The following is a 21,138-nucleotide window of genomic DNA, read 5'->3' as shown; positions in this document are numbered from 1 at the left end:
TAGCAGCTTTTGTTGTGTTTATGACCCTTCATTCTCCCCTCCCCACCCCCGCCGCCCCCCAACAGTGTCCTCATATACATTTCACACGTTTGATCTTTGTTAACAAAATATGTATTTTGGAACTTTATTATGATGATAACTATTTTGCTTCCTCTCCAAGGATAATTTTTGGTATTTAAATTCAGTTTTAAATGGAGTTGTAATTCAGCTCTAAATTTATATTTACAACAACTTAAATATTTAATTGGTTTCATTGCTCACATCTAGTTTAAACATGAGTTTTATTTGGCTTCATTTTTAGTTAGAAACATTTTCATATACTTATTTACAAGAGAAATACAGAGTACTCTTATCTGAATCCTTGCATATAGGAATTCTTCTGAAGTTTTCACACATGGAGAACTTGACTGGGTATAAAAATTCTTGAGTCATGGCCCTTTTTCTCCTCAAAACTTGCTCTCTGGCTTTTGGTAGTGGAACAGAGATAAATGAAACTAGCTTTATTTCTGTTTGTTGTTTTGTAAGTAACTTTTTGGGAGGGAAGGGGGTCTGTATCCAATTAGAATTTTAGTTCTATCCAAAAGATATGCCAAATCTAGATCTTTAGTTTTTGCATGGTTGTATTAAGAGGTTAGTTTGTTGCTATAACAAAGGCCATATTAACAGTGGCTTAAGAAAGATCAGATTTTCTGTCTCACGTACATGATTATGAGAACTTTCCTTGGCACTTGGCTTTTGTGTCTTGAGATGCTGTCCCAGCTCCAGCATGGCTCTCACCTCCACATCTGCATCCATCCAGTGGGAAGGGGAAGTGGTGGTGCATCTTGGAGATGGCAAATACGCATTTTCCTGTCGTTTTAAAAAGTGATTCTGTCAAACTAGACCATGCTGTGTATTGAAGGTTTCCCATTCTAATTCTGTAAAGCTTATAATTATTGTTGATTTCCCTTGCTTTTTGGTGTTTAGTTGTTTTTGTTGAGTCTGTTTTATTCTTTCTTGATGTTTAATGAGAAATAGAGGCCATTTTTGACTTGGAAGTCTATTCTTATACATCAGTTAGAATCAGAGACTTTGTTGTGTTCAAACATTTATTTTAGATGAGGAGACAGGCCTCCAAGAGGCTATGAGGTGTACAAAGTTATGTAGCTAGTGTACTGGGCAAGCAGGGAGCAAATATCTGGGCCTGGGCTCTCTTTCTCCTGATGAGAAGGTGAGACCTGTAAAGATCAGGTACAAGGTAAGGGGCACCCATTTCTGCCTTCAGTCTGCCCCAGAGCAGAGCCGAGCTGCACCCTAGTTAGCTTTCTTCACAGCCTCTTGCTCTGTTTGCTGAGCAAGGCCTACCATGCTAATCGGCAGTTGCTGTGGCTTTCGAGGGCGTAGGATGAAGGAGCTGGGGGCTGTATTCCTTCACATGATTTTTCAGAGCTGAGAAAGCAAGTCCTAGAGATGAAGGATGACTGAAGGAAGTGAGAGAAGGGAGGGCAAGGCAGCTGTCTCCAGGCATTAGGGGGCTGTCCTAAGCAATGTGGAGCAGGTTCGGCACGTGATGGTTGTAGGGTGAGATTTCCTACCAGGAGAAGACAGATCTACGAAGCTAGGCTGTGTGGCGACGTAACTGTCTGCCTTAGAAGTCATGGTTCCCCTCACTGGTGGGTGACTGAGCACTGCAAAGAGTTTAAAGGACACTACTCCTTATTAGGAAAGTGGATCAAATTACCCCAATAGTCCTTTCCCAGTACTGCTGTGCTGTGAATGTAGAGTTGAGAATAGGTTTTGCCAGATTCAGTGAGGGTGACTGGAAGTAGTTTTATGGCTGTTGGAGGGTCAGGGACATTCAGGAGTCACAGAAGTCAGGCAATCTTTCATATTGGAAATGGTTGAACTGGGATAGGGATCAGATTGAGTTTGGTTTTATGGAGTTTGCCCTGATCATCAGAAGTTTTTGGAGGCAAATGGGGATATTCTTCACTGTTTATTGTCAGCCACATCCCAGAGAGAAGATTAGATCCTAAAATGGGAGCAAACCAAGGACCCTGGATCCCTGCTTTTACAAGAGAATACAGAAGGATCAAGGTCAAGTTAGAATATTGTTTTGTTCCATGAGATTTCAATCCTTGCCGGCCACATCAGTCAGAACAAGAGCACTCGTTGCTTCTAGAAAGACAGTGACTTTATGTGGCTGATGTGAACTAGAAGAGAAAATTAACTCGCATATGGTAAAGTCTCAAGTTTTTAATTCACCAACACTTTAAGGGGAATGTAGAGAGGAAATAAAAGGCAGCAACTGACAGTAAACATCAGGGGACTCAGTGGCAGTGTTGTTAAATATTAGCAGGTCAAAGAAATCTCCATTAGGCTTTAAGACAGTGAAAGATTTCCATGCATGTACAGTTTAGGTTCTGGGCTTCTCGCATCATCGTTCACATGAATGTCCCTCCCCAGGGTGCATGAATAAGACTATGCCAAATGCTTTCCATACTCCTTAAGTCCTTACCCAACCTCTGTCTACTCAGTCACCGAGTCATTTACATCCTAGTTGATGCCAGGTTATCCGCTTTCCCTGCTTCCCTTAGAAGTCCAGTGTTTCCACCCTTGCTTCCTGTCCTGTCAAAATGCCTTGTCTATAGCATATCATTTCCTTTGTTGAAACCTCTCCAAACATCTAACTATTCTACTGATCCTTTTTCCTATATTCTTAAGCTCTCCCTCTGTGCTGGAGTCCTCTTCTAATTTGCAAACAGCCTCTGCCATCCTTCCTTTCCATGGCTCCGTGTTGGAGGAAGCGAGATTCTCCAGAGAGAATAGGCAGAGTAGGAGAGAAGCTGAGCAGGATGGAAGGGATGTTCAGGCCTACACACCCCATCTCCTGAAATCCGTAACACGGGGCTTCTGTGGAGGGGTGGGGTGAAGCAAGTACCTTGTCCTTTCCGTTGCCAGGCATGTTGTCTCTCTTCTTTTCCCTCACACAAAAATAAGCTCTTTGCCTGGCCAGGCTTAAAAGTTTCTTTAAGATAGGAGTTGGCCTTACATAGTTACTACACAGTCAGTATCCAGCCCTCTAGTCCTGTGGTTCTCAAACTTCAGTGCACACTGGAGTCACCCAGAGAGCTCCCTGAAACACCCACTGTCCACCCTCAGAATTTCTGGCTCAAGGTGGACCCCGAGAGTCTGCATTTCCAAGTTCCCAGGTGAGACTGATGCTGCTGGCCTGAGGAGCACAGTCTGACCACCACTGACCTCGTGTAGCTGCTCCCTGAGACAGGCCCGGAGAAGCCGGCCTCCCCAGTGCAGTTTCCCTGGCCTGACGGCACATGCCCCCCCGTTTCCCCACAGTCCCCTCAGGCAGGACTCAGCTGATGCCTAGGGGTGGGCGATACTTAGTAAAATAAGAGACTGAGACACCAGGATCTGGTTAGCTGGATATATTTCTTTTTTTTGTTTGTTTTTGTTTTTGTCACAGAACACTGTTTGCAGTAGAGGAAACTGGCATTGCAGTCTGGTGGTAAAATGGCTTGTTCACATAAACCAGTACATGTTCATCCTTTAGCGCAAAAAGCCCTAATGGCGCGTACCCTATTGAAATTCAGGACATCTCCAATATTTTCTCTCTCTGTTTTTCTTTGTCATCTATTTTTTTTTTTTTTATTAAACAATTTCAAGGTTTGTCCAAAAGAAGGCCATATAGGTTCTTGGCTAGCGGAAGACAATTCAGAACAGTTGTTGCACACTTGGACTGTCACCTTCTCCAGGCTGGCAGTTGATTTTTTTTTTCCAACTCATTTTTATTAAAAAAATAAAAAAATGCTCCAACTATCAGTTTTACAAAATCTCTAAGGGAAACACAAGAGCAAGGTGCTGAGGTAAAAAACACCTGAGGTAGCTTTTTTTGTGTGTTTTTCTCGTTAAAAAAATCTGTAAATTTAACGCCCTGGGCCAACGACCTCGTGTAAATTGCTATTTTCCTCCATACTTTTTTTAAAAAGAAAGAAATCATTTCGCTGAATATTGATGGCTTATACACCAAAATGTAAAAAGACAAAATACATTCTTTCTTTGTGGAATTTTTCTTTTGTTTGTTTGGTTGGTTTGATGGGTTCCTGTTTTCCTCTTCCAAAATGCTAGGACAAGTACCATTGACTCTTGTTCTTTTGAGTAACCAAGTGTAAGTTGAGGCTGGTTTGTGTGTTTCGCTTTTGTTCCTTTGTGTGATGTGATACTCAGAGCACTGCTTTGCCTGGGGGGTGCGTAGATATGGGAATTGAGACAGAGGGATGAGGGAATTAAAAAGAATGGGGATGGAGAAGACAGGGAGGGAGAGGGGACGGGGGGAGAGATAAACAGAGAGAGACAGAATTATATAGCAGTATGCAAAAACCAGTTTAAAACCTGTGAAGCAAAGAGAAATGGGTGTGAGAGTTAGGGATGAAGAGAGACAGAGTTTCCTCTTCAGTGAGACGGTATCCCTTCTGTTGACATACACAGGTGATCCAGAACTGCTGTGAGTGTCCTTTCGGTGAGATTTCCCTCCAGGTGAATTTTGTGTGGGTGGCCTTGAAGTTCCTTACTAAACCATTAGACCTCCCAAAGGATGACTTTATTCTTTAAAGTCTAGAAAAGCCTGCTTTCTCTTGAAAAAGAAAAAAGAATTAATAATTGATTTTAAAAAATTGGAGTTAGTTGAGTTATTTGATATATTATTTCTAAAATATATTAACGCCGCAGGCACCCTGTGTAACCCACAGGCCACATATCTTAACATCTTTCCCTTCTAATATGTACATACATGTACAGAGACAATTTTCCACAAAAAGAAAAGGGTGTGAATTTTGCTTTGATTTGAACGCGTTCACCTATGTTAGTTCAACTAAAAGGGATAGCGTGGTGGGCGTTGAGATCCGAGTGGATGGTGAAGTGGATGGCTGCGAAGCCTGCAGAGGCCCCGGGGGAGGCGGGAGGCTGGGCCTCGACACAGTGCCCTCCCGCCTCCCTTCCTGCCCCCCGGATCCTCAGGGCCTCTGCAGAGCCCCTGGCGCCTCCGCAGACTTCTCATTCCTCAGGATGGTCTTTGGTTTGCTCCCGATCTGGCTGGCTGTGTTTGGTCTCATTCTGTCAGGTGTTGGAAGGGCTACATTCATCCGTTGTTTGCTGGTGCCTGTGGGAGCCTCACTTGCTGCGCTGTGAGGCGACTCCCTGAGGATATTTCTGCTCCTGCTGCTTCACCTGCTGTACAATTTCCCTGATCTTGCGCTGTGCAGTCTGCAGCAAGGGAGAGGAAGGGGATGGGGGGAGAAAAGGAACCCAGATCTGAGGACAGGCAGAGGGGAGTGGGGGAGTGGGCTTGGGACTTGGGGGGAGGAGGTGGTAACCTCAGAGAAGTGTCATCTGGACTCTATTTCAGTAAAATGGCAGAGTTCCCCACCCCTACTCCAAGGCTGCTAGGTGGAAGGTAAGAAAATGGGATCCCAGGAACCACAACCAGGGCATCAGTGACTCAGGACCCTGCAGAGGTCAGACAGCATCGTCTCTCCCAGCTACACTCACTCCAGTGTCCAATGCTGCCCCCCCAACATCCCCCCCGCCTTCCTAGAGTGTGGTATATAGTGGGGATATGACAGTCAGTGGCATGGGGAGAAAGTGAGAAACTGGCCCAGATACTAACTCCACCCTGAACAAGTGGAGAAAACACATGAACCCACACCTGCCCCCTCACCCACCCTGGTGCTCCTTTTGCAAGGAGAGCCCTGCCATTGAGACCTGTGCCCAGGGCTGGGAGGGGACAGCCACAGGGGTGGCGTGGCCGGGCTCTGACTGTAGGGAGTCTCAGGGTGCCTGTGGGTCATGGGGCTGCAGCAGCATCACAGGGCCTGGCAAAGCATGGCGTTGGGAACGTGGGCTAACAACCCAGACACACCTGCCGTGTCAGTGGAGACCGCCTCTGCTCCTTCAGGATTGGGACTGGACGGCTTTATCCCACCCCCACCCCATCCATAACAAAGCATTAGAAAGAACCAGGTCACATGATGCTGAGGGGCTGGCCCTTCTGCCTGGACGAGCAGCAGCTGTGTGGAGCTCTGAGTCCTAATGAGGGGTGTCGTGCAGCAGAGGAGAGGAAAGAGAAACACGGGTCTCCTGGGATGAGTGTTTAACCTGTAATAGTGTCATTGTGGCACCCAGGCTGGTCCTCAGGGTCCAAGGGTGACCTTGGACTTCCTGGTAAGTGACTCCAGGCAGGGAAAGGCTGTGACTGAGGCCTGGTCAGGAGGATGAGGGAACGCAAGAGCTCGCAGTCCAGCATTTGAGAGGCTGAACTGTACTCGCTTGATTCCAAAGCTCTGCGCCCTTCCTCAGCCTGCTCTAGCAGAGCTAGGAGAGCAGCAGTAAGCTGAGGAGTGGTCGCCCCTGCCCCGTTCCATCTGTGCATGGGGGTCAGGGCAGGGGCGTGCGCAGGGCCTGGGGCCACCCGACAGGTCACCAAGAGCTTAGAGACTTGAAAAGAGATTAGCAGGAGAGACTGGACGCTCACAGCACAGGTACCTGACTGGCAAAGAAATGCCCGATAATTCTGACAATCACTTCCTCATTTTCATCTGGTGTTTGGTCACGAGGCACGATGACTTCTGCACTGGTTAAGTTCTGCAGTTCATTCACCTGTGGAGGAAGAAACGAAAAAACGTGTGACTCACTTCATTGCAGTCTCCAAGGCATGTCCGAGGACCTGGGTGGAACTCTGCTCCCTACTCTTTCCCGCTGCTGTGTGTGTGGGTTTACAGGGGCAGGAGGTGGCTCCCTGTCTTCACTTCCCAGCGTGTAGCCTAGATGCAGCGTGTCTGGACTCAGGACCCTGGTTTCTCGGGGTCTGGCTCAGCACTGTGGATCTGAGGCCCTCAGCTTGGGATGATGCAGATTACATTTTTGTCCCAGGAGAGTCAGGGGTGCCAGTCTGAGGGAAGTCAGGCCAGGAGATGAAGCCAGCTCAGAGCACACTCACGGTTTTGCCGCCCTTGCCGATCACACGGCCGGCTGTAGAGGAGGGCACTCGGATGTGGGCTTCCAGCTTCACCTCCTCTTTGGGGTTAAAGAAGTTTTCTTCTTTTAGTTTCCCAAAGATCCGCCCCTGGGCCTGAGAGAGCAAGACATGTCAACCTGCTTTAGCAGTACTGCTGTGGGAACTGGTGAGTCCAAGGCATGGCACAACCCCGGCCCCATGCTCACCAGGGCCCGCTCTGCTGGCTCAGACCCGGTGGGCACACGCCTTCCACACCCAACAAGTGCACCCTGCAGACATGCATAGACACTCCTGTGTCTTCAGGTTTGCACACGATCGCACAGGGAGCTTTCTGTGTGCAGGGACAGGGTGGAACTACCTGTAGTCTTTGTATCCTGAGCACCTATAAATATTTGCTTGAATGAATTTGTTCAGGGAATTGTTAACTTCCTCCCACCCATAGTATGTTCATAAGTCTGTTATTAAAGGATGGAGGCAAGGGTGGTGGTGACAGGATTTGCTTTCTGATACCTAACTCCAGAGGTAGTGTAGCCAAGAGCTTATTGTTCTGGTTAGAATTTGAAGAACTTAAAAAGTATTTATTTATTTAATGGCTGCACTGCTCAGCATATGAGATTTGTTTCCTGACCAGGGGTCAAACCTGTGCCCCATGCAGTGGTAACACAGAGTCTTAACCATTGGACTGCCAGGGAAACCCCTAAAAGGATTTAAAAAAAAAAACTGAGATAGAACTTACATAACCTAAAATTCTGCCCTTTCAAGTGTACACTCCAGTGGTTTTTAGGACGTTCATTACGTTGTGCAACCACCACCACTATTCAGAATGTTTCTATCCCATTCCCCCAGATAAAACCCGTGCCTATTGGCAGACAGTCCCAGTTCCTCCTCTCTAGTCCCTGGCAACCATTAAAGTACTTCTATCTGCACGGATTTGCCTTTTCTGATGTTTCACATAAATGGAATATACCATATGTGGCCCGCTGTGTCTTCCTTCTCTCACTGGATGGAATGTTTTCTAGGCTCACCTATGATGTAGTGCGCATCAGAATTTCACTCTTTTCATGGCTGACTGATATCCTATTACGTCGTTATACCACATTTTGTTTATCCATTATGAGTTGAAGGACTATTGTTCTTGAACATTTATACATGTGTTAATTTTTTTCTCAGACACATTTTAAATATTTTTAATATGAATTATATTTTATAAATATGTTTCTTTTAGAAAACTCAATTTGTAATTTTTCTAGGGGTGAAAAGGTAAAAACAAAATACTGCAGGAGAAGGGAGACAGCTGAGAGAGTAGTAACAGAAGGACTTGAGCTCACCTCCTCTCACGAAAACACCAAAATCACAACCAACTGCTGAACAACCATCAACAAAAAGACTGGAACCTTTCCAAAAAGATAATCTGCATCCGAAAACAAAGAAGCCACAACAAGATGGCAGGAAGGGTGCTGTCACGATATAACCAAATCCCATACCCACCAGGCCACCCACAAACTGGAAACTCATTATACTGCAGAGGTTCTCCCAGAGGAGTGAGAGTTCTGAGCCCCACGCCAGGCTCCCCAGATGGGCGTCTGGCATCCTGAGGAGGAGTCTCGAGAGCATTTGGCTTTGAAGGGCCAGAGGCACTTGAGTGCAGGAGCTCCACAGGACTGAGGGAAGCAGAGACTCCACTCTTGGAGGGTGCACACGAGGCTTCATGTGCCCTGGGACCCAAGGCAAAGCAGTGACTCCACAGGAGCCCCAGTTAGACCTACCTGTAGGTTTTGGAGAGTCTCCTGGAGAGGCAGGGATTGGCTGTGGCCCACTGTGGGGCAAGGACACTGGTAGTGGAGGCCCCAGGGAATATTCCTCAATGTGAGCTCTCCTGGAGGTCACCATTTGGTACTGAGACCTGGCCGCACCCAATAGCCTGCAAGCTCCAGTGCTTCAGGCCAACCAACAGGCTGGGAACACAGCCCCAGCAATCAACCGACACAATGCCTAAAGCTGTCCTGAGTCCACAGGCACCTCAAGACATGCCCTTTGACATGGCCCTGCCCACAAGAGCCAGCCCCATCCCCCAGCTGGCAGGCACCAGTCACTACCACCAGGAAGCCTGTACAAACCCCTGAACCAACCTCACCCGTCAGGGGGCAGACATGAGAAGCAAGAACTACAATCCAGCAGCCTACAGAAGGGAGACCACAAATACACAATGAGACAGCAGAGAAGTATGTTCCAGAAGAAGGAACAAGATAAAACCCAAGAACAACAACTAAATGAAATCAAGACAGGCAATCTACCTGAAGGTAGAGAAGACTCTCCACATGGACATCACCACATGGTCAATACCGAAATCAGATTGATAGTATTCTTTGTAGCCAAAGATGGAGAAACTATATACAGTCAGCAAAAACAAACTGACTGTGGCTCAGATCCTGAACGTATTGCCAAGTTCAGACTTAAATTGAAGAAAGTAGGGAAAACCACCAGACCATTCAGGTAACTAAATCAGATCCCTTGTGACTATACGGTGTAAATGAGAAATAGATTCAAGAGATTAGATCTGATAGAGTGCCTGAAGAACTATGGACAGAGGTTCATAACATTGTACAGGAGGCAGGGATCAAGACCATCCCCAAGAAAAAGAAGTGCAAAAAGGCAAAATGGTTGTCTGAGGAGGACTTAAAAATAGCTGTGAAAAGAAGAGAAGTGAAAGGCAAAGGAGAAAAGGAAAGATATACCCATTTGAATGCAGAGTTCCAAAGAATAGCAAGGAGAGATAAGAAAGCCTTCCTCAGTAATCAGTGCAAATAAATAGAGGAAAACAACAGAATGAGAAAGACTAGAGATCTCTTCAAGAAAATCAGAGATACCAAGGGAACATTTCATGCAAAGATTGGCTCGATAAAGGACAGAAATGGTATGGACCTAACAGAAGCAGAAGATATTAAGAAGAGGTGGCAGGAATACACAGAAGAACTATACGAAAAAGATCTTCATGACCCAGATAACCACAATGATGTGATCACTCACCTAGAGCCAGATAGCCTGGAATGTGAAGTCAAGTGGGCCTTAGGAAGCATCACTATGAACAAAGCTAGTGGAGGTGATAGAATTCCAGTTGAGCTATTTCAAACCCTAAAAGATGATGCTGTGAAAGTGCTGCACTCAATATGCCAGCAAATTTGGAAAATTCAACAGTGGCTACAGGACTGGAAAAGGTCAATTTTCATTCCAATCCCTAAGAAAGGCAATGCCAAAGAATGCTCAAACTACCACACAATTGCCCTCATCTCACACACTAGTAAAGTAATGCTCAAAATTCTCCAAGCAAGGCTTCAACAGTATGAGAACTGTGAACTTCCAAATGTTCAAGCTGGATTTAGAAAAGGCAGAGGAACCAGAGATCAAATTGTCAACATCCGTTGGATCATTAAAAAAGCGAGAGAGTTCCAGAAAAACATCTATTTCTGCTTCATTGTCTATGCCAAAGCCTTTGACTGTGTGGATCACAACAAACTGTGGAAAATTCTGAAAGAGATGGGAATACCAGACTGCCTGACCTGCCTCCTGAGAAATCTGTATGCAGATCAAGAAGCAACAGTTAGACTTGGACATGGAACAACAGACTGGTTCCAAATTGGGAAAGGAGTACATCAAGGCTGTATATTGTCACCCTGCTTATTTAACTTATATGCAGAGTACATCATGAGAAACGCTGGACTGGATGAAGCACAGCTGGAATCAAGATTGCTGGGAGGAATATCAATAACCTCATATGCAGATGACACTACACTCATGGCAGAAAGTGAAGAACTAAAGAGTCTCTTGATGAAAGTGAAAGAGAAGATTGAAAAAGTTGGCTTAAAACTCAACATTCAGAAAACTAAGATCATGGCATCTGGTCTGATCATTTTATGGCAAATAGATGGGGAGATAATGGAAATAGTGACAGGCTTTATTTTGAGGGGCTCCACAATCACTGCAGATGGTGACTGCAGCCATGAAATTAAAAGACACTTTCTCCTTGGAAGAAAAGTTATGACCAACTTAGACAGCATATTAAAAAGCAGAGACATTACTTTGCCAACAAAGGTCCATTTAGTCAAAGCTTTGGTTTTTCCAGTGGTCATGTATGGATGTGAGGCCTGGACTATAAAAAAAAGCTGAGCACCAAAGAATTGATTCTTTTGAACTGTGGTGTTGGAGAAGACTCTTGAGAGTCCCTTGGACTGCAAGGAGATCCAGCCAGTCCATCCTAAAGGAAATCAGTCCTGAATATTCATTGGAAGGACTGATGCTGAAGAATGAATAAGTGAGTTGGGAGACTGGTGAAAATCACACTGTGGAACAGAATAAAGAATGAAAAGAAATGAGCAAGTCTAAGAGACCTCTGAGGCAACGCTAAGTGTACCAGCATTCACTTTATAGGGGTTCTAGAAGAAGATGAGAGAGAGAAAGGGCCTGAGAAAATGAAGTGATGAAAGGGAAAAACCTACAACAAAGGATAGCCAGCAAGGCTCTCATTCAGAATCAATGAATAAGTCAAAAGCTTTACAGATAAGCAAAAGCTAAGAGAATTCACTACTTTATAACAAATGCTAAAGGAACTTCTTTAGGTGGAAAAGCCCACAACTAGAAACAAGAAAATTATGAATGGGCAAGTTCACCAGTAAAGACAAACATAGAGTAAAGGTGGGAAACCATTCATACACAAATACAGCATCAAAAGCAGTCATCACGAGGAGAGCACAAATGCAGGACATTGGAAAGGCATTTGAAATTAGATCAGCAACTTTATTAAACAGTGTTGTGTATATAAAGACTGCTATGTAAAAACCAAAAAATCTATAATAGATACACAAAAAAGAAAAAGCAGTCCAAACGCAACACTAAAGATAGTCATCAATTGTGAGAGAACAAAAGAGGAAGGGAAGAAAAAAGACTTACAGAAACAAACCCGAAACAATTAACAAAATGGCAATAAGAACATACATATTGATAATTACCTTAAATGTAGAAGGATTAAATGCTCCAACCAAGTGATGCACATACACACACACACACAGTGGGATGTTACTCAGCCCATTTACAAAAGAATAAATACCACTGGCAGTAACATGGATGGACCTAGAGATGATCATATTAAGTGAAGTAAACCAGAGACACATATATGATATCACTTATATGTGGAATCTAAAAAAGTGATACAAGTAAACTTATTTACAAAACAAGGAAACAGGCTCACGGACAACAAACATGGTTACCAAGGGAGGAATTAGGGGTGGGGAGATAAATTAGGAGTTTGGGATTATCATATGTCAACAAAGACCTACTGTATAGCACAAGGAACTCTGCTCAACATTATGTAATAACCTACGTGGGAAAACCACCTGAGAAAGAATGGATACATGCATGTGTGTAACTGAACACCTGAGACTAACACAGCATTGGAAAACTGTCCTCCAGTATGAAATAAAGGAACGCACGCCTCCACACACTTCCAACAAGCTGCTGTTTCCCCTCACACCCTGTGTTTATGCTCCATCTTCAAAACCATGGCCAAGGGATCAGAGATGTTCCTGCGGGGGTGCTATCTGAACTGGGCACTAACAGTCCACTTTTCACAGGAGAGAAGGGAAGGAGGGCTCCATGTAGAGGGCACAGCCTGGAGGCGGGGAAGACAGGGTGGGTCAGAGACTACTGCAGGAAGGGAAATGAAGATAGGATGGAGCCTCCAAAGAAGAGCCTGAAGCTGCCTCTGGGGCAGCTGCACTTGCTAAAGGTCCTCAGCGCCCCTAACAGGCAGCCCTGCGCTAAGGACTGAGGGGGTTCTTGGCACTGACCTTGAACTGAGCTTCAGGTGGGCCGGTGATGATGACCATCCTTTCACTGACGTCTGGGCCTTCTGCTGGGGCGATCTGCAGTTCACAAAGCAAGAGGGAGATGCTGCTGCTTGGTGCTGTTCCCTGCGCCCCTTCTCCTCGTTTAAGTGGGTGGCACCCCTACTAGCAAGAGATTACGGGACTCCTGCCTTTGCACCCGGGACTCTGAGCCTGCTGCTTCCACCCTGGGTCTTAGGAGAAATGACATTAGTACCCAGGATCAAATTCAGGTGGGAAGCAGGTTACTAGTTACTGCCTATCCCTGTCCCCAACCCCAGCAGTGACCAACCTCTTCACCAAGAAGCCCTCTAGCCCACCCAGGGCCCAGAGGCGAGGAAGGGCTGGTCAACAGAGTTGTTCAGTCGAGCCAGTCTGCAGGAAAGGGCCTCTTGGCTCTCTTTCTTGGCTGCTGGTGGCAACTGAACTAGAGCAGGCGTGCCTAGGACTGTGATGGTGCCTGAGCAAGCATGAGGACACCCGGGTCCAGGGTGCTCTGCACACCCACCTCTCCCCACAGGTGGAACCTGGTTGAACCTGGCAAGCTGGAAACCTAGCGCTCTGTCTCAGTCTGACATTAACACAACTCAAGATGGACCAAGTACACATTTTTTGGTTATAACCTCTTTATATATTCCCCATTGTAGCAAAATTAGTTACTTTTATTTATTTAGGTCATACTGCATAGTTTTCAGATCTCAGTTCCCCATCAGGGGCCGAACACATGTCCCTTGCAGTAGAAGCTTAGGATCCTAACCACTGGACCACCAGGGAACTCCTGTAAAGTTACTTTAAACTGAGTTAAAAGTACACTGGGTGTTTAGGATGAGCCAGGTTAGTACACAAATGCACCTCATGAGGTTGTATGCACGGTCCAGAGACACCATCCCCAAGACTGACCTGAACTGTTCAGCATGAATGTGATGCACCACTAACGGGGTGTGTCTGAAGTCACCGTCTCTGAACCACTGTGTCTGAGTCTCAAGCTGCCTTCAAAAGACCTCCGCCTCCACAGGGTTTAATTTACTTTTCTCTCTACACGTCCTAAGCCAGGCTGCATCTGCAGGCCTCAGGGTCCCGTGTCACTTTTCCAGCTTTGCTGTGAAGACAGAGCCAAGGCCTGCTCTGACCTGTGCCCACTCTGGAAGGGGAGACCCTTCTCGAGGCCTCAAGGAGGATCTGGCCCTGACTACTTAGTGGTATGAGGGTGAACGTGAGACACTCGTCACCCATCAGAGCTTCTTGGAGGATCTTCCCTCTGCTGCGGGCAGACTGCCTGCCAGCCTCCAACCTCAGGGCTGCAGCCTCAGCTAAAAAACGCAGATGTGTCCAGGGGACTGAGAGCTTCCAGCAGGCCGTAGCACAGATCACTGGTGAGGGGGCAGTCCAGTGGTTAAGATTTCACCTTCCAGTGCAGGGGTGCAGGTTCAGTCCCTGGTCAGGGAGCTGATCCCACATGCCTTGTGGTCAAAAGACCAAAACATAAAGCAGAAGCAACATTGGAACAAGTTCAATAAAGGCTTTAAAAATGGTCCACATCAAAAAAAGAAAAAAAATCTTAAAAAAAAAAAAAAAAAAAGATCACTGGCGGGAACCCGTGTCTCTACTTCTAGATCCACAGTGGAGTGAAGTCGCTCAGTTGTGTCCGACTCTTTGTGACCCTGTGGACTGTAACCTACCAGGCTCCTCTGTCCATGGGATTCTCCAGGCAAGAATACTGGAGTGGGTTGCCATTTCGTTTTCCAGGGGATCTTCCCGACCCAGGGATTGAACCCAGGTCTCCCGCCTTGCAGGCAGACGCTTTAACCTCTGAGCCACCAGGGAAGCCCATAGATCCATAGGTGGCATTAAATCCGCTCCTTGTGTGCAAGGGTGAATGAGAGTGACAAAGCATGGGCACAGTGGTTCCCAGCTCTTATCCACCCAAACTGAGAAAGGCTAATTCCCCCATCGTGTTGACCCGATCAGTTCTCACAGCCACCTTGCTCCAATTCTGAAAGAAAGTCATCTGTCCTCTATCCGGCATTCCCAGCCCAGCCTGGCACTGAGAGCCACACGTGTGCAGCTGCACTTCTGGAATGGCACTCTGCAGGCAAACACCCCAGAGGCTCTGTGATGAGGACCCCATTCTATGACTGAAGCAGATGAGACACAGAAAGATGGGGTGATCATCAAGATCACGGGTGAGCAGGGCTGGAGTGGGGACTGGGAGTTGTGTGTGACATTCTTAAACCCGCCATCAAGAGGCTCCGCAGGCTGAGCAGGTGATGAGGTCTCCGCTCTCGCCTGTGACGGAAGCATCTCTTACGTGTACCACACGGTCCCAACTCAGCCCACCACCTTCCAGCACTGTGCTCCCACACGTTAGTGTAAGGCTGGCCCCTGCCCCGGCAGCATCGATGTGCCTCTAGGCGTGGCCTCAAGACCAGCAGGGCAGGATGGGAGTGGTTCTCCAGAGCAGGCGAGATCATCACCTTTAGAGACATGCTGTCAGAGACCCGTCAAGATAAAACTAGCAAAAACCCGATCAATTTTAAGAAGTAGGAAATATGTCTCGCAAATGCTTGGCTTCCCTGGTTTCTTCTCTCTCCTGCTGCTCTAGAGAGCCAGAGCCCATTCTGTTCCTGGCCCAGCCCCGTGGTCTCTGTCCAGCACAGAAGTCACACTACCACTCAATGCTGCTGGGATACCGAGCGACTATGGGGAGGCTCAGGGGAAGTCCAAGGGGTCGATCCTTCTCTACTTTCCTGAAGGCTTGCTGGAATGACTGATCGAGCATTCAGAGTGCTATAGTGAGAAAACACTGGACCAGAGACAGGAGAGCCTGGTCCAATCTCAGCTCTCATAGGCTTTAGCTTTGTGGCCGTCGACATGTCAACCAAACACTGGGCCCTGGTTCCTTAGGGGCAAGGGCAAGTGGAGAGTCATTGCTGCAGTCAGCCCCAGGAGGTGCCCCGTAGCCTACAATTCAGCAGAGCTGCTATCTAAGCCTTGCTGTGGCCTGTTCCCTCTTTCCAACTCACTTTTCTCAGTGGAAATAGGATTTAATGAGACAGTTCTTCAAGTCCCTTCTAGTTGAAATTGTTTCTGTCTCTTGCACTGCATCTCAGACCACAGGGCCCGACCTCTCAGTATGCAGCCAGCACAGTGGCTGTCCAGACCCTACCTGTCCCACATGGAGGGTGGGCCCAGCACAGCCTGTGCTACCTGGGCTGGGTCTCACCTGCAACAAGCCTGCTGGGTGCAAAGGCTCTAGCTGCTCTGCTACTGGTCACCCCCCACCCTCGGGCTCTCCTCCAGTCTGTGCACTTCGTGGGTGAGACCGACAGGGCCGTGAGGGAAAATGCTTTACCTACATAACATTCTGTCACAGTCTCACTGCAGTCCTTGTTCTGTACCACTCAAGGTTTTTTCTTCCTCCAGCACACTTGCTGTGGGAGAAATTCCAGCTCTTCTTGGGGAGAAAGTGTAAGCATTCTTTCTCTCCAAGTCATGAGACTTCTTGTTCGGAATTCCGGGTTGTCCCATGGCAGCGAATTATTTTACGTAACAACGGAAACTCTGTTTCCGAAAGTGTTTCATGAGGCTTGGGACGTGCTCAGCATTCTGCCCGTGAGTCAGCGCTGATAGCCGGGCTTGGAGCAGGACCAGGGCCGAATAATCCTCCCCTTTCAGTTTCTCTGACGACTCTTCCCGTTATGCTCTGGGAGGCAGGATGTGGGTATGGAACTGCAGTGACCTCGGAGCTCGGGCGCTGCGTGAATCAAGGGGCCTTCCTCCCTGACCCCTCTGCTCAGTGTCCAGGCTGCATCTCAGGCTTTGTCACCAGCTTTTGTCTATGGTTTCATCACTGCTTTTCAAAGAGCTTTTCATTCAAACTGTTTTGTTTCAAAGTTCAGGGGTTTCTGAAGTGGAGACTAACTAAGGCATCAAAGCACTGACTGCTGCTGCTGCTAAGTGGCCTCCGTCGTGTCCGACTCTGTGCGACCCCAGAGACAGCAGCCCACCAGGCTCCCCCGTCCCTGGGATTCTCCAGGCAAGAACACTGGAGTGGGTTGCCATTGCCTTCTCCAATGCACGAAAGTGAAAAGTGAAAGTGAAGTTGCTCAGTTGTGTCTGACTCTTAACGACCCCATGGACTGCAGCCTTCCAGGCTCCTCCGTCCATGGGATTTTCCAGGCAAGAGTACTGGAGTGGGGTGCCAATGCCAAGCAATGACAACTGCTGAGTATAAATGATCATTTCCCTCAGGCCCACAGTCCCTTCAATTGGGAGAATCCTCTGCTTCATCTTGAGGAGAGGAGGACAGTGGTAGCCCAAGGAAGACTAGGTTGGCTTATGTATTACTAGTATTTTTTTTTCCTAATTCATTTGTTAGTTGAACAAAAAAAGGAGAGAGGAAAACATGAGTACATATGGAAACAGTGCTGCAGGCAGGTTCCAGGATTCTGCAGATGGTGCAAGAGTTCCCCAGGACGGACAGAAGGAATAAGGGACATGGAGTAGGTGGTGGTAGGGGGGGGGGTGGAAGACGGTGGGACACAGACGGCTGTTCAAGAGCAGCTTTACCTTAATGGAGGCCCCAGCGAATCTGGCCAGCTGTTTAATGTGCGCTCCTTTCTTCCCGATAATGGCCCCCACGGCCTGGGTTGGGATGAACAGATTGACAATCTCCTGCTCCGGATACTGGAAGGACAAGACAAGACAGATGCCATCATTCCCCTGTGGGCTGCCTCCCCAGACCAGTGGCGGGGTGCAACATGGGATTCTTTGTTGCCTGGGGCACTGCAGGTGGGAAGCTGGAGGGATGAACCTGAACAGTGGCCGTACTATTAATAACTACCCTACAACCAGAGTGCAAGTTTCTTTCGAGCATCTCTGAATTCGCTGGTCCCAGCAAGCTGCCTGTTCACAGGCTTTCTGTGAAGTTCAAACGTGAGTATCCCTTCTGTGTCTTCTTCCAAGGAATCAACAGCTCATAAGCATACCGCGCCTGAGGCACTTTGTGGGTGGGAATGCAGAGCTGCCCTCCCCATCCTTGGCAGGAGCAGATGTTGCAGGGGCGATGGTTCACAATGAGACTGATTAAACCTGTTCTGACTGGGCTGCACAGGACAACCTAGAGAGACATGGGCAAGGGCGTTGGGGGCCCTTGCAGTCCCTGTCCTTGGAGGCCTGTGGGAATGACACAGCCCACCTGCTAGACTTTGTTAAAGAACTTTGGAGACTGTTCTTTAGCCCAGCCTCACCTCCTAATGGGACTGCTGATCACCTCCCCGCCTTTCCCCACACCAGCTTCCAGCCACCTGTGGGGTCTGTGAGCACAAACGGGATGCTGACGGGGCATCCTCCCGTGCGCTCAAGTGCCGGGTCGTCCTGTGCTGGTACTCTGTGACGTGTCGCTCCCAGGACAGCCTGCAACCGCGGGGCACAGCATGTGCACCGTGAGCATGCCTGGTCAGTCTGCCAAGGACTGCGTGGCACTGGCTACAGGAGAGGGACGAGTGGCGGATGGAACTAAACTGTGGGCACTTACAGAGTGATGATGCGGGAACGGGCCAAACTGGTGAGGGGGGTACAAGCTGGAGAAATATCCGGAGTGGGTCTGCAGCAGGAGAGAAACATTCAGTCAGTGGGGCCCGAGAGGCCGCTCACCAAACTCAGGGAGGCAAGACGCCCACACGTACCCTGGCTCCCAGCACACCGCTGCGCAGCCCTGAAGGCACATCCCTCTGCAGCTCAGATCTCTGCTGCTTTCCCTGGCGGAGCCAAGCTCTGGGCTTCCCAGGAACCCACCAGGGTAGGGAGCATGCACTCACACTTTCTAACCTAACCTCAGGCAGAGAGGGAGGGCCAGTGGCTTCTCTTTGCTGAGGAATTATGAACCGTGGATTAAAGGCCTAGAGGGTGCCAGGCCAAGTCCAAGAGTTAGTCCAAACAAGCAAAGGTGTTCCTGGGGAAGTCAGATCACTGAGCTCCCAGAGAATCTTAGAAGGAATGGAGTGATGGAGAATAGAGGAGTTAAAACAAAATTAAGACAGGAGAGAAAATGAATGAATATATATATATATATATTGGGGGAGGGGGAAGCAGGGAACAGGAAGGCAGATGTGGTAGAAAAACAGAGTTGTTAAGAAAACAGCATTCATTTTAAAAGTAGCTGCTTTTTATTCAAGGCCTGTGTCCCAGGCATTGTGGTAGATCCTTTATTCATAAACTCTCTCAATCCTCCTAATAGTCCTGCGAGACAGGAATGCATCTGCTTTTATATATTTTATGGGTAGAACGTTAAGCAGAGTCAGCAGAGTCTAGTTCACTGTGCTTTACACATAAGGCCAAGTATAATAAATGCTGACCTGCCTGGTACAGGAAGGAAGGTGGACACATGGCCCTGACAGGAAGGGAGATGGACAGCTCTGGGACCAACCCTCAAGAGCCTGTCTGTCTGGCAGTTGTCAGACACGATGAGGCTTGGAGTTAGTGGACCTAACTTCCATTTGAGGACCCTTGAACAGATCTCCTGGTGTTCTCTGTTCCCTGAATATCCAACTGGCTTCTCTGTTCCAGAGCACAGCACTGCCTTAGGAATCAAAATGCAGCTATTCCTCTTTTTGAGTTTGGGCAGTGGACTTCTGACCTCAGGGGAAAAAGAGATATGAACACGGTGGGGAGCTTCCTCCAAGGGTGTTTGGGGTGTCCACAGCACCTGCAGGAGACAGAAGCTCTGCCAAAGGAAGGGAGTTCAGTTCAGTCGCTCGGTCATGGCCGACTCTTTGTGACCCCATGAATCGCAGCACGCCAGGCCTCCCTGTCCATCACCAACTCCCAGAGTTTACTCAAACTCATGTCCGTTGTGTTGGTGAGCCATCCAACCATCTCATCCTTTGTCGTCCCCTTCTCCTCCTGCCTTCAATCTTTCCCAGCATCAGGGTCTTTTCCAAGGAGTCAGTTCTTTGCATCAGGTGGCGAAAGTATTGGAGTTTCAGCTTCAGCATCAGTCCTTCCAATGAATATTCAGGACTGATTTCCTTTAGGATGGACTGGTTGGATCTCCTTGCTGTCCAAGGGACACTCAAGAGTCTTCTCCAACACCACAGTTCAAAAGCATCAATTCTTCAGGATTCAGCTTTCTTTATAGTCCAACTCTCACATCCATACATGACCACTGGAAAAACCATAGCTTTGACTAGACGGACCTTTGTTGGCAACCATGCTGTAAAAGCCAGCCTCTACTTTCATAACGTGGAAAGAGGCTGCAGTGACACCTCATGGCCACAAGAGGGGGCTATGAGATCAGTGTTCTCCTGGCAAACTCCACTTTTGAAAGGAAGCGTTGAGTGAAGATACTTGGCTTACTTGGTCCTGCCTCTTTCTTGAAGAACACCAACTCCAGACTCTACTCAGCGCAGGTCCCAGTTCTGGGCCATGGAGGGTCAGGAGAGAATTCCAGCAGCTTTTCTGCCCAGACAAATCCTTGGGGAAAGGATGCGTCTGTCCTCCTCTCACCTGGAAAGTTTTTCCTTCAGCCCTCAGCAGAAATAATTCTTTTGAATTGTGATTTGACCCCAAAAGAAACAAACCACAAGGGTAGCTCTGTTTTAGGTTTAAATACTCCCAAGACAATACGGTATCATATTTAGATCTACCACTTGGGCTGGGGAGGGAATGAACTGTAAAAGGCTAAAGAGAACGGATTCCTCAGTCCCCTTTTTGTTCATGAGTTACAGCTGGAAAACCACTGTGGAGAAAGAGCCCTGAACACAGCAATCAGGAGCCTACTTCTGGCTGAGGCTCTGTCATTAGCTTCTGTGTCTGTATGATGGTTTTTGGAGTCAGAAGGCCCCGAAGACTTGAGTCTCAATCACTAGCTGTATACAACTGGGGATAATTTACTCAACTTTTCTGAACCTCATCCACAAAAGGATTTAAAAAGTATCTAGAGCTTATAATACTATTGTGGGAGTTCATTCAACTGTTTATTCATTCATGCATAAGATATTTGAGCAAAAGCACTGTTCTAGGTGCTGGGGACACAGATACTAAGAGAGAAAAGGGTCACTGCCACCATGGAACTTAGGTTCTACTGGGGGGGCAGACAGTATATGAAAAAAATGAACAGGAGGACACGAGGAGGGGTAGCTGCTGAGATAAGCAGTGGGCTGGTGGTTTCACCTGGAGGGGTCTGGGAGGACTCGGAGGAGGTAACTTATGAGTGGGGACCCACAGAGGATATGGAGCCCTGTTTAAGGCGCT

The 21,138-nt window shown here is 47.7% G+C and overlaps 1 protein-coding gene across 5 annotated transcripts in view; it reads right to left on the bottom strand.

Moving 5' to 3' along the window:
* Positions 1–3,410: 3,410 nt before the first annotated feature.
* Positions 3,411–21,138, bottom strand: part of IGF2BP2 (insulin like growth factor 2 mRNA binding protein 2) — a 170,182-nt gene continuing 152,454 nt past the window's right edge. For 3 of the 5 annotated variants that reach the window (XM_027538878.1, XM_027538895.1, XM_027538903.1), the window contains 6 exons: positions 18,422–18,490; positions 17,455–17,571; positions 12,850–12,924; positions 6,992–7,123; positions 6,538–6,651; positions 3,411–5,259 (listed from right to left, as the gene is read on the bottom strand). In XM_027538878.1, the coding sequence (XP_027394679.1) occupies positions 5,167–5,259; positions 6,538–6,651; positions 6,992–7,123; positions 12,850–12,924; positions 17,455–17,571; positions 18,422–18,490 (600 nt within the window). In that variant the 3' untranslated portion in view covers positions 3,411–5,166. Of the gene's footprint in view, positions 5,260–6,537; positions 6,652–6,991; positions 7,124–8,337; positions 8,421–12,849; positions 12,925–17,454; positions 17,572–18,421; positions 18,491–21,138 lie in introns of those variants that run through there. The other 2 variants (XM_027538887.1, XM_027538912.1) reach the window with 2 other exon arrangements.

The sequence above is a fragment of the Bos indicus x Bos taurus genome, chromosome 1 (genome assembly GCF_003369695.1).
Source record: "Bos indicus x Bos taurus breed Angus x Brahman F1 hybrid chromosome 1, Bos_hybrid_MaternalHap_v2.0, whole genome shotgun sequence".
NCBI classification, from domain to species: domain Eukaryota; kingdom Metazoa; phylum Chordata; class Mammalia; order Artiodactyla; family Bovidae; genus Bos; species Bos indicus x Bos taurus.
Note: the sequence above shows the minus strand (reverse complement) of the source record. Positions and strands in the feature narration are given on the sequence as shown.